The 11,824-nt window shown below is 48.9% G+C and overlaps 1 protein-coding gene across 1 annotated transcript in view; it reads left to right on the forward strand.

Annotated features, from left to right (window-relative positions):
- EIF2B3 (eukaryotic translation initiation factor 2B subunit gamma) overlaps nucleotides 1-11,824 on the forward strand; it is a 139,043-nt gene that overhangs the window by 96,583 nt on the left and 30,636 nt on the right. The window contains exons 7-9 of the mRNA XM_019501406.1: nucleotides 5,560-5,690; nucleotides 7,156-7,349; nucleotides 10,991-11,068. Of these exons, the coding sequence (XP_019356951.1) occupies nucleotides 5,560-5,690; nucleotides 7,156-7,349; nucleotides 10,991-11,068 (403 nt within the window). The remainder of the gene's footprint in view (nucleotides 1-5,559; nucleotides 5,691-7,155; nucleotides 7,350-10,990; nucleotides 11,069-11,824) is intronic.

The following is an 11,824-nucleotide window of genomic DNA, read 5'->3' on the forward strand; positions in this document are numbered from 1 at the left end:
CCCAGTGTCATTCCTGCCCGCGGCAGGGGGTCGGACTCGATGATCTGTCTAGGTCCCTTCCGACTCATTGGTTCTATGATTCTATGAACTATGTACCTACAGGGTTCAGAATTAACTTTTCTCTTTTTCCCCCACCCCTCTCTCTCTTCCCCCCTCCCTCTCTCTCTTTTCTTTACATCTTTATTATCCTGTGTAAATATGCAAACTTCCTTCTGGCCAATGCTATAATAATCTGTAGCGGGCATTTGGCTGTATGTATCCGTGCACTTTAATAAACCAGAAGCTCCAGTTTGAGACACGGTGCTGTATTGCACATTTGATGTGAGTCTGGGGTATGTCCAGTGGAGTCGATGTTATTGCTCTGGTAACGCCTCAGAACGTGACCTGCTGCGTGCTCATGGCGGTGCAAGAGTAAAGGTTAGCATGTAAAAGGGAGATCAGGGACAAAACTAGGTAAAAAAAACTTGCTAATAAACTGCTGCTGTGTGGTTGTGGATCACAAACATTGTCTGCACCTGTGGAAGTGGCTGGTCCTGCTAATAATGATTCCAAGCGAGACCCCCATCGGGAGCCCATGGCAAAGGCTGACCGATTTCACAGGTAGGTGCCACCAACAATGGCACATTTCACGCACCATCCTGGATTAATAAAAAAAGGGGGGATATTAAATGTTAATACTCATTAATGCTGCTTTACAGTGTTTAACTTGCAATGTGGAAGATATACATGAACGCCAGCCAGTAAATGGGGCTGACACTTTGGTTAGAAACATCTCAAGCAAGTGAGAAATAGCGCAAGGAAATCAAAGCTGTGGGTGCCTCCATGCTTGCTGCGGGTCAAGCCAAACAGCATCGTCTTAGCACCTCAACTCAATGTGTTTGTGAGGCAATAATGCACTGAACAACGTGTTTGAATAGTCAAGAGGGTTTGCAAGGTTTTGAATGGTGCTAATGGGCATTGTGTGGCTCTGGATGTCTCTTCCAGGTGGCACCGGAAACCAAGGCTCTGCTCCACTGCATTTAACAAACTCTTTTTAAACACAGTGGTGAGCAGGAATCCATTTCCATCTATGTGATTGCTTTCTGCTTCTTTAAATCGACCAGCTGCTTCAGTTGGCTCCTTTGTTCCTTCCTTCCTGAGGTCTCAGCCGCCAGGGCCCATCCCGGAGGCGGCTGCACTCCGGCGCTGAGTTGAAGCTGTCCATCTCAGATGTGTGTGCATGTGAGCGTATACAATGCAAAATTGTGGTACCCAAACAACTTAATTCTGCCCAGCCGCAGACTCCAAGTCAAACCGCAGGGGAAAGTTGTGCACGGTTCATATCTGCATAATGTTGCTGGAGAGTAATTGCTGCTCCATCCCACCGTTCCCCAGAGGCCAAAATGCCTCTTTTTGTAAAAACCTGAACTCTGCCTTGCACTGACACCCTGCAAAAGACGCCCACTGATGATTCAAGCTGTCTAGTGGGTGGGGAGGCCAAGTTCAATGACTTTAGAGGCCCATTTGGGTTTTTTTCTTTCCTTGCGGTGTCACTGCAGGGCAGAAGTGCCGTTGTTTTAATGCCTTTAAATATGCATGTCCATCATGCAGCGCATCTGGATGTGTATGAGTGAAGGCAAAGCTGTGGATTTCTTGTATTTATAACACCTTGGTTGTGGGATAATTACCAACTCCTGCAGTGGAGCTTCCTTGACCTGTCTCTCAACCCATGCTCCAGCCCAGTTCATGTCTTATAAGAAGTTTGCACTTGGCCTGTTCCAAATCCCACGTGCCTCTTGGATCGTGCTCTGCCTTGTGCATCCCACTCAGCTTCACTCTTGCTTCTGTCTGTCCCCCGCTTCCCTACGTTTCCTCCTCCGTGTCACCCTCTGCCATTGTTTAAGCTGCCAGTGGAGCAGATCTCCTGCTTTGGCAAAGCTCAGTAGGATGAAGAGTCATTTTGCTGCTGCTTTTTATACCTGAACATTTATCAGACCCGACCTCTTTGGAAATGCACCCCCTTTCTCATAGTTTTTGGTGGGACTGGAGCCACCCAAGTATTCAAATATTTATTTTGCTCCCCCTCTGCACTTGATAGAGTCACAGATCTGGAAATCTTTGCAGTTGCATTAAGACCATGATGAAAGCCAGAGGGTAGAAACACTCACAAAATACAGTCCTAGGAAACAGAAGGTGGGGACTTCACTTAGCATTTGGGAGCAGCCGTCAGGTACTCCTTAGAAGCAGGTAGGTTGTTTGTCCTGGTTTTCTTTTCAGCATCAGAGCATGGTCACACAGACTTGGCTTTTGGCTGGGTTTTTGTTTTAAGGCATTGCTCTTCACTTCTTCAGCCTAGAGGTACTCGTGTCTTCCTTGTGTATTCCAACTTTCCTTCTCAGTGCTTGATTCGGCGAGCTCGGGAGCTGTAGTGACGGGCCTGGTTTAAGAACCTGGCCGGAATAGGAAACTCTTTTACCCAAGTTTTGCAAGTTTACCCTTCCCTTTCCTGCCCTTTGCATCAGTGCTTGTAGCTCTTCCATGAGACTTTGCTATAAGGACATTTTGAATAGACTATGTGGAAACCTTTTCCTTTCTGTTCCCTGGATGGCGGGCCAAGCCAGCCCACTCCTTCCCAGACTTCTGCTCATTTTTTCCTCCTGGAGAAGATTATTCAAGCTTAATCCTTCTGTCTTCCTTCTTCCTCTCCTCCCTCTTGGCTCCAGCCAGATGTTTGTTTGCCACTCTCGTCATCAGCCTCTCAAATAACATTCTCACGCCGTCACTTTGAATAGGCACATTTGCAAAACCTGTCAAGGGAAATTCCCCAATCTTTATCACTGAACGCCTCACTGCTAATATTTTAACACCTCCCCAAAGCAAATTCCCTGTAACAGTGGTGTATAAATCCTACTTAAGCTGCCAGCAAAGATAAACATCCACCCTGGTTTTTTTTCCAAGAGGGGGTGGGTGACATTTTATAGATGACCCTGAGATTTTTCCCCACCTTTTGACTGAGGATTGTGGAGAACCACTCAAGAGAGTTGTGGGAAGGCTGGAAGAGTTGGCCAGGAAAGACTAAGACATCGCAAACCAGGCACAGTTTTGTCTTTCCCCATTTCCCCCTCTTTCATTTCCTACTCCATTGTGTTGTTCTCTACATCAGGCTGTTTAAGACGCTGCCAAATACTTGGATATTTTATAGGTAACGGATCCCGTAAATGCCATGGGCGGCCTCCGAGGGAAACACGTGATTGTCGGTTTTGGACAGCATGTAAAACCCAAGCAGGAAATGGTGGCTGAATGGTACAGCTGCAGGCAAACATTTTAAGCTAGTAAACTGCCCGTGTGCACACCCACACGTATGTCCGAGTGCAGCCAGCAGAGCTGGGGCACAGGGAGCCTGTAAATGGTTAGCAGTGAGAGACTGTGATTAAAGAATCAAGAGTTTTCGTTCGTTCATTCCTGAAATACGGCTACTTCCACATGACATGTCATTATGTGATTTTGGAGATTAAGGACAGATTGCAAATGAAAGCATATGGGCTCTAAAAAAAAGAGTGATGAAGATCAAAGGGTTCGATCGGGGATGGTCAGACGGTATGCACTATCGAAAGATGACAGGGCAGGCAGTCGTAAGCTCTGCTTTCCAACCGCTCTTGTCAGACGGCCAAGGAAGTATCACATTTGGTCTCCATGAAAGATTGCGGCTCAAATCTGAATGTTACCCACTTTTGAGATGAAGATTATTTGGTCCTTGGGTCCTTTCTGGCTTCCCACATCTCAAACGAGACAAGTGCGGGATTATCCTGTGTTGCATTTCCGGTTTTCCACTGCTGTGCTTGAGATTCTTCTCTGCTGTCTCCTGGGTGGCACTGTGCAGACAGAAGATGTTCCTGAAATTCGTCCTACCTTTAGTTTAATCCAGAGTTGACTTCTGATTTTACGCCATGCACCACTCAAAGCAAGTCCTCTCTTTGCTTGGTATCTGCATCCCTGTGTTGCTTACTGATTTCCACAGCTGTCATCTCTGAACTAAGCTGCATGTGTTGAGTTTTGCATTGGTTTCCTAAATGGTTTTCCCAGCCTTGACTTTCATTTTGTTTCAGCCTTGTGAATTAGCTGATGTTTTATTAAAATAACGGAGCAGTAAAAATGTTTAGATGACATTACCTTTAATGCATTTTTATTCTCACTTTTTATTGCAAACTCGAGCAATCTTCCCACGTTAAGTATTCAATAAAACATTAGACTTACGAGCTCCTGGTGCAGTAGTTACGGGCATCCGTATTCATGGGAGTGGAGGAGGAGCAGTCTTTATGTGCAATATAAGAACAGAAATGAAAGGAAGGATTATCCAGGGGGTAGCGTACTTGCTAGGGGGTTGGACACAGCATGTGCACACTGGTATAAACAAGAAGCAAAGTGATGCTGAGAGCCCCCCAGACTGCTCTGATTCACGTGCGTTCAGTGCAGAAGTCAGGGGTAAAACTGCAGCAGCCCTGTAGGTGTTGTATGTCTGCAGCTATCCTGGTGCAGCCCTTTGCTCCCCGGCTATCTCAAGGCCTAGTACTCCCACCGTAAGAGCTAGCACTAGCAGCTGTCTCTGGCTGCTCTGGCTCTGAAGCAGCTTACATTGGTGTAAAAAAAACAGTCTAAATTACACCGTGTAAGTGGGTTGTGTCTGGACTCTAGGACTTAAGGAGATCACAGATTTCCTGTATGACCTTTGCAAGCCACGTGACCCCTCTGTGCCTCGGGTCCCCCCATCCAAATAAAGGACAAATAGTCCTCCCTTACTTCACGGTAGCAGAGGAGGGGGGAGGCAAATATGTTAAAAGGCCCTGAGGTGCCATGTGTGTACATAGATCCAGTACTTATGACAGCCTTTACATTGACTATGTGAGTTGGGTTGGGGCCCTTCGAAGAGCCTGCACCTCTCGTTCCAAAACTTGTTAAAATAGGCAGTAACTTTGCAGGGTCAGATCATGAGTGTGCAAATGCTCTTTGGGGCCTCAGGCGTGCAGGAGAACAGGACGTCGCTTGGTTTATTGTTCATTTTTTTCATTGAGTGTTTTCACATATTACTGAGCGTTCAGCTCCTGGAGAAGTAGCTCCTCTTGTTTTCCACTGAGAGGGATGCTGCAGTGGATGCTGGATTCCCTGTGTTCCCCACACCTTTCATGCTCTTTTACAGTCACATCAAATGAGTTTCCATCATTGGCAGCATGGCCCAGTGGCACTTAGCAGTCACGCTGCACATGTTCAGAGGTAAAATTAGACTGTGCAGAGTCAGGGTGTAGGTAACTCTGTTGGAAACCAGGGCATCAGCTGTGGAGGCTGGAAGGTTCTTTACTCCAGATCCCTCAAAGAAATCTGTCTCCCCTCTAGACTCTTAATACAGTAAGAGAGCACCAGGTTAACGGGTGAGAGCTTGGTATCCCTTGCACTCAAGCAGTTGACATTGATTTGTGGTGAAGCAGAACACCCGCTAAATGTCTGATCTTCTCTTCCGTGACAAAACGAAAGGGACACCAGCTTCCAGCAGTCGTGGGCTTCACTTGTGGGTTTTTCTTCCCTCAGGTCAATCACATCTATCCGGAGTGAACTGATTCCATATCTTGTGAGGAAACAATTCTCCTGTCCCACATCATCACAGCAGGAACAAAACTACAAAGAGCAGGTCCAAAAGAGAAGGGAGCCAAAGTCGTTAGGTGAGTGCAAGTATCCTCAGATTTCCTGTGGGTTTGAGCTGTTCCTGTGTCAGTTGTCATAAAATCACAGGAATTGAGGGTGGGAACAGAGCTCAGGAGGTCGCATCTAGTCCAGCCCCCTGCTCAAAGCAGGACCATCCCCAACCACACCATCCCAGCCAGGGCTATATTGAGCCAGGTCTTAAAAACCTCCAAGGAAGGAGACTGCACCACCTCTCTGAGTAACTTGTTCCAGTGCTTCACCACCCGCTTAGTAAGAAAGTTTTTCCTAATATCCAACCTCAACTTCCCTTGCTGCAACTTGAGCCCATAGCTCCTTGTCCTGTTATCTACCCCCACTGAGAACAGTTCAGCTCCATCCTCTGCAACCACCTGGTTGGAGCCCAGAGGCAGCAGGTACTTCGACCTGTAAAGCAGAAATTTGCAGCTAGTCTTAGAGTAGATGTTTCACCCCATCCCTTCAGATGTCTGTCCCCAGCTCAGAAAGCTGCTACAAAGAAGCCAGGTTGTCCCATCCAAGGCTCCCAGCTAGCGAAGCTGATGGATCCCTGTGGCCAAACACACTGTTTTTGCCCATATTTAAACCACACTCAGCACACACGGGGCTGAGGTAGAGGAGGTTGCTCCAAGTGAACTGCTCGGTGCCCTCAGCTCCAAAGCAAACTGGGAAATCCTGATCCCTGGGACAGAGGATTTAAAAGCCAGTAAAAAGCTGATCCCAGCTCCCCAGTCTCTGACCAAACAGTCTTTAAATCCCATTGAACTGCATGACTTATGAGTGTGCCTGTATGAAAGAATGAAGGTCTCATTCAGTAATTGCCCGACATGCACAGAGTCCCCATCCAAGCCAGTTCATGCAAAGAGCTTGAAGCTCAGCACAGGGTTGCCTGCATGACTGTTAACCAGCCCTTTATCTGCCCTGTATCCCAGGGCAGGGGCAGGGACAAGCGGGCACACTCCCCGTGCCCTTGTTTTTGCAGATATGAGCTACAGGCTTGGGAACAGACTGACATCCAGCCATCCCAGGGTAGAGCACACAGTGGGGAGAACTGATGGCACCTCACCCCTGCCCTAGGATGGAAGTGGACAGATTCGGTCTACACCAGCCCCATTTACATGAACAGTGATTTCCTCTCTGCTTCATACCAGTGTAATTCTCCACTGGATTGGGCAGAGTTCCCCTGGGTTATGGTTTTGTATTATTTGTCTGCTTCTTCTTGATACTGATGTAATGCTGATTGCAGCGGTATAAGCATTCTCTCTGTCCTTGTCCTCACGTCTCCTATCTGTAAAATGGGAATAAGCAGTTACCACCAGGTGGCAAAAAATCAAGTAGTGACTGCAAAGTGGTGATGAGTGCCATAGGTGTATCCTCTGCTGGGGGCACTATTAAAGCCCCATCTCTAGTGCCCTGCTGTAGAAAGCATCGCTTTGAGCCCCTTCTAAGCGTGTGCATCTTCTGCAGACATTTACAGTTTCATGAAGGAGGAGGAGAGTTTGCTGAAATTTGCTCTCGGTAAAACCTGCTGGAATGATCACCAAGGAGATCTGAATGAAGCCTTCCACATGGGGAAAGTGCGTTGCTACGTCCATGTCATGAAGGAGGGGCTGTGTTTCCGCGTCAACACTCTTGGGCTGTACATTGAAGCTAACAGACAGGTATGGACTAATATGAACACTACGTGGGGGGGTTGTCCATAGGCAAGCCACTCTGCCCCTCTCTTGTATCTGTTTTGCAGGATGGTGAGCCCCACAGGTCTCCTTGCCAGGGGTGGGTGGTGAAGAGGAGGAGGATTTTGGAGGGGAGCCTGCAGCAAGCCTCATTTTTAGGCTGCCCAATGCTCTCCTTTATAAATGAACTACTACTCCAGCAGACATCAGTGTCTGCATGACCCCACTGACATCGCTTGGTACCACTGTCCTAGCTCTCCTGCATGGATGGGGCCTCATAAACTGAAGAGTCTGCAAGAAGAGCTGCAGGGATAGCATTGCATTGTCCCCTGAGGCATTCACTTTGCTGAGACAGCCAATGCTGCTTGTGTCTCCTCCCTTTCCCTGCCACATGAGAGGTCTCCACCAGCAGGACTGGACCACTGAACACAGCTCAGGGAGGCTGGAGAGGGCTGTGGGCAGGGGGGAGATGCTGCAGCAGGAGAAATCAGGCCTTGCGAAGGGCGAGAGTTAGAGGGGGACTCATAGGACAGGCTTGTCCTGTGCCCGTGCTGCTCTGGCTGTATGGCTGGGCCCATGAATGCAAGTTTGGGTTGGGAGCAGGGCCCCAGGAGCTCTGTGTTTCCAGCCTGGGGCTGAAGGGAAGAGGAGGGAGGGGCAGTTGTGGCATCTGTGGTGGAGCTCAGACATAATGAGAGGTTCGTTTTGCAGGGGGAGGCCCAAGAGACAGGAGAAGAGCAGGGGCTGGGCAGTGCCGCTGGCAGGGGCAGGGAGGGAGGCACAAGTGGCCGAAGGGTTAAGGGAGAGCTCACAAGGGAGGGTGCACGTGTCCTTGGCAGCCGCTTCTTCAGCCCAGCCGCCTTGAGCTGAGCCAGTCAGGCTCCATGTGGGTTTGGTTTTTTTTAACCTAAATATTGTGCATGTTGGTCAGTGCTGGAAACGTGTCTGCTCCTGGGTGGTACATGGAGTTCACGCTTTGAGTTTGCGCCCAGGCCTTCCATCTTGGCAGTTCTCCTTGAGTTTGTAACTTCCCCAGAATGATAAAATTTTGGAGGAAACTATGCAGAGGTAAAACACATAACAGCTTTAACGAGGAGCCGGAGAAAGGAGTTCTTATTCCCGGTCCCTCTGCGTCTTGTTTCTCTCACCAATCCAGGGAAAGACGCACGTTTCACTGGAGCTGCAGCGGTTCACCTCGGCTGGGTTGGTCGCCTCCAAAGACTCTGAGTCCTGGTTGTTTTTGTCCTAGCCCAGATCCTAGTCTCTTGTTCGGTTCTTTGATGCCCAGGCAATGGTGCCTTAAGAAAGCAGGCTCCGGTGGTATTAGCCATACAGGGCAGCAGCCCTCGCAGTGAGGGAAGGCTGTATTTGCACCGTTCAGCTCCCAGCTGCATTTCTCGGTCCTGCTGCCTGTGTGTGGGCAGGTGAGTTCAGGAAGGAGTTCACCTCAATGGCAGGAAATAGCTTCCTTGCAATATGAATTAAATTCAAACATATTTGCAACCTTGCCTTGACCCAGGCACTCCCTCAAACTCCTGCCCCTTCTCTAACCTTTCCTTTCAGAGCAAAATGCTGGAAGTAGTCGCCTTCTCTGGTCACCCCTCAGACGGCTGCGTCCTAGCCTGTTTTCAGGCCAGGCTCTGCTCTAGCTGTAGCTGTAGCTGGCAAACTGTGTTTAATCATGATCACCGTCTCTTTTCTGCTGGTGAAAGCTGCTGCTTCTTCCTCATTTCCCAGATCTCTGAGCCAGGTGTGACCCTGTGAACTATTGCAGCCTACTTCAGATCCTTTCTTTGGACCCTTTGGTTCCCCAGCTGTGTCAGGCAATGGCAGCAACCCTGGAGAAAGCTACAGCCATTGGAGTCCTATCACCTGGCCTGGCAACCTGGCATCTTTTCCTCAGGACTGCACCTTATTCTTTCATTTCTTTAGAAAAATTCATGTCCTAAAGGGTATTCGGTGCCCAGAAGCTCATACAACATCTCTCCCCACTCTGCAGTTGGTTGAATAAACACTATCACTAAAAAACCTCCATGCTTCTTGTATAGACCTTGTAGTAGCAGGCGTCCCTCAAGGGATGAAGAGTTAACAGATGTGGTGGCCAGTGGTGGTAGCTCTGAAAAAGTTGTGAATTTACCCATCCATCTCCATGCCATGTTAACTCTGAAGACCAATGGCTTGTTGGTGACTGCCTCTCCACTGACCGCTGCACGCACAGGACAAGAGGGGTCTTCCAATGATGGATACTTGCAGATCTTGAGACTGGTGTCTTGCTTTTGAGACCACATGGATTTTTTCCCCTTTTATCTGATCCCTGTTCTCCATGAGATCTGCTTCAGAAGGTTCATTCATCGGCACTTTGCTCTTTCTGTCTCGTCTCCTCTTCATGGAGGACACACTCGAGATGAGACCTGATTGCCTCTTTGGAGGGATCATCCTCACGATTCCTCTCTGCCTGCCTCTGCCAAGTGTGCATATGACCTTTCTGGTTTCCTTCTGCTTGAAAGAGGCACAAGCATCCTGCAACACCCCCCTCCCACCAGTCCTGTCTCGACATGATATTGGCCTCTCCCTTGACCCTGAATTCTCCTCCTACCCCTTGCCCCCAGCCTGTCTCGCCCACATGCCACCCTGCCATCACTGCACCTGGGCAGCATTGCCTCTGGGCATGTTCCAGGACTGCACCTGGGCTGATTGTACCCGGCCTGGCACTTCCCTTCCAGGGTCTGCACCCTCCCGCCCCCCATCCAACTGCAGCAGGTGCAGGGCAGTCCAGCCTGCTCTTTCCAGCTGAACAAGAAGAATGACTGCATTATCCCATCCTTCCACAGTGCTGGCTTCCCATTCATTTCAAGAGCCGGCTCAAAATTGCTCTCCATGGACTTGTTTTCTGTCTACTTCATGGACCTTGTCTCTATTACCTTCTTTGCTTTGTCTGCTTATCTAACACCTGCCTTCTCTCTGTCAAGTTCATTTGCGAGCCTTTTCCTCCATGGTGCTCTGCCATCTGGAACAGCCACTTCATCAACTTGAGTTTTTCCCCTCCCCTCAAGCATCTGAACTATTTCTGCTCCCTGGTCTCCGCTTCATCCATCCACTCTGCAAGTGAATGCTTCAGTTCAGTCATCCTCGTGTGTCAGCGAGCTGTTTTGTAATAGATATGGCTGAGGGCCGACTGCCCTGTGTTAGCTGAGCTGAGAGGCGGGTTGAGCTGCATTCAGAAGGGGAGGCCCTGTGTGTTCGTTGGGGCTCTCCTTGGAACCTGCCTCCATACTTCCATGGAGAACAGATGGTAACCTACCACACACTTGTTGCAAAGTTAAATTGCAGGTGAAAAATCATGTCTGCTGTCAACAAGATTATTTTCAGTGGTGCAGAAAGAAAAGCCACTGGATTTACCTGAGAACATAAGAACTGGCATTGCCTAGGTCGGAGTAGGTCTATTTAGCCCAGTGGCCTGTGTCACACTGCAGCAGAGAGCAGATCCTCAGGGAGAGGGTGAACAGGGTTCGCCCAGAATTTCCCCGTGTGCACACTCCTCTTGCACTGTGGATTCTGTGTGTTTACCTGTGTAATGCATGGATGCAGCTTTATCTTGTTAATTGGAGTGGTGGATTCTCTTTTTCCAGGTTCCCAAGATGTTGCCTCTCCTGTGCCCAGATGAACATCTGGTCCACGCATCTGCTCAAGTCACTGACAAAGGCATGGTGAGTGACCTGTCCTCTCCCCTCTCACATTCACGCTGAATGGCGGGGCAGCTCTTATGTGTTATAAACACGGGTAAGGTCTAAGTGGATGCAGAACGAGCTCCTTGTGTTCTCTCCTTTAGCTGAGAACGGTTGATTGTTACCAAGTGGGACAGAGGAGTGCAAAACGCACGTGGTGCAACCCAAAACATTGCATGTCCTCACCCACCCGTTCCCACTCTTCCATCTTTGTTCATTACAAAACATTTGGGACTTTTAATTAAAGCTCCACCTAAGATGCCCTATCAGCTGTTGCAGGATTTGTTTCTCCAGGGAGTGGTAAGCTGGTAGGCCAGTGGTGCTAGGAGCCAGTTGGCTTTCCCAAGCCCAGCAGGATTCAGCATTCAGTGCTGACTTTTTGCTGTGGTATCCCAGCCTTCAAACCCTGTTCTCTGGGCCCTGTTGTGTGTGTGTCACCTGCATGAGTGATGATCTCTTACTTTGCACAAGTAGCTCTGCTTGTGTAGATAAGGCTATTTACAGTACAAGCAGTTCTGTAATGGGTGAGACCCATGCTCCATCTAGCCCGGGGTTTTGTCTCTAACAGTGGCAGGAGTGGGTACTATAAAGGAAGAGCAGTGAGCTAGGTGTATCTAGTGTGAACTATTCTCTGTTCATTACCCTGTTATTGGCACCCACCATTTTTTGTTTTAAGGTTTCATAGATTTCATAGACATTAGGGCTGGAAGGGACCTCAGTAGATCATCGAGTCCAGCC

This window comes from Gavialis gangeticus, unplaced genomic scaffold, assembly GCF_001723915.1.
Source record: "Gavialis gangeticus isolate Ggan-Ray unplaced genomic scaffold, GavGan_comp1, whole genome shotgun sequence".
In the NCBI taxonomy this organism is placed as follows: domain Eukaryota; kingdom Metazoa; phylum Chordata; order Crocodylia; family Gavialidae; genus Gavialis; species Gavialis gangeticus.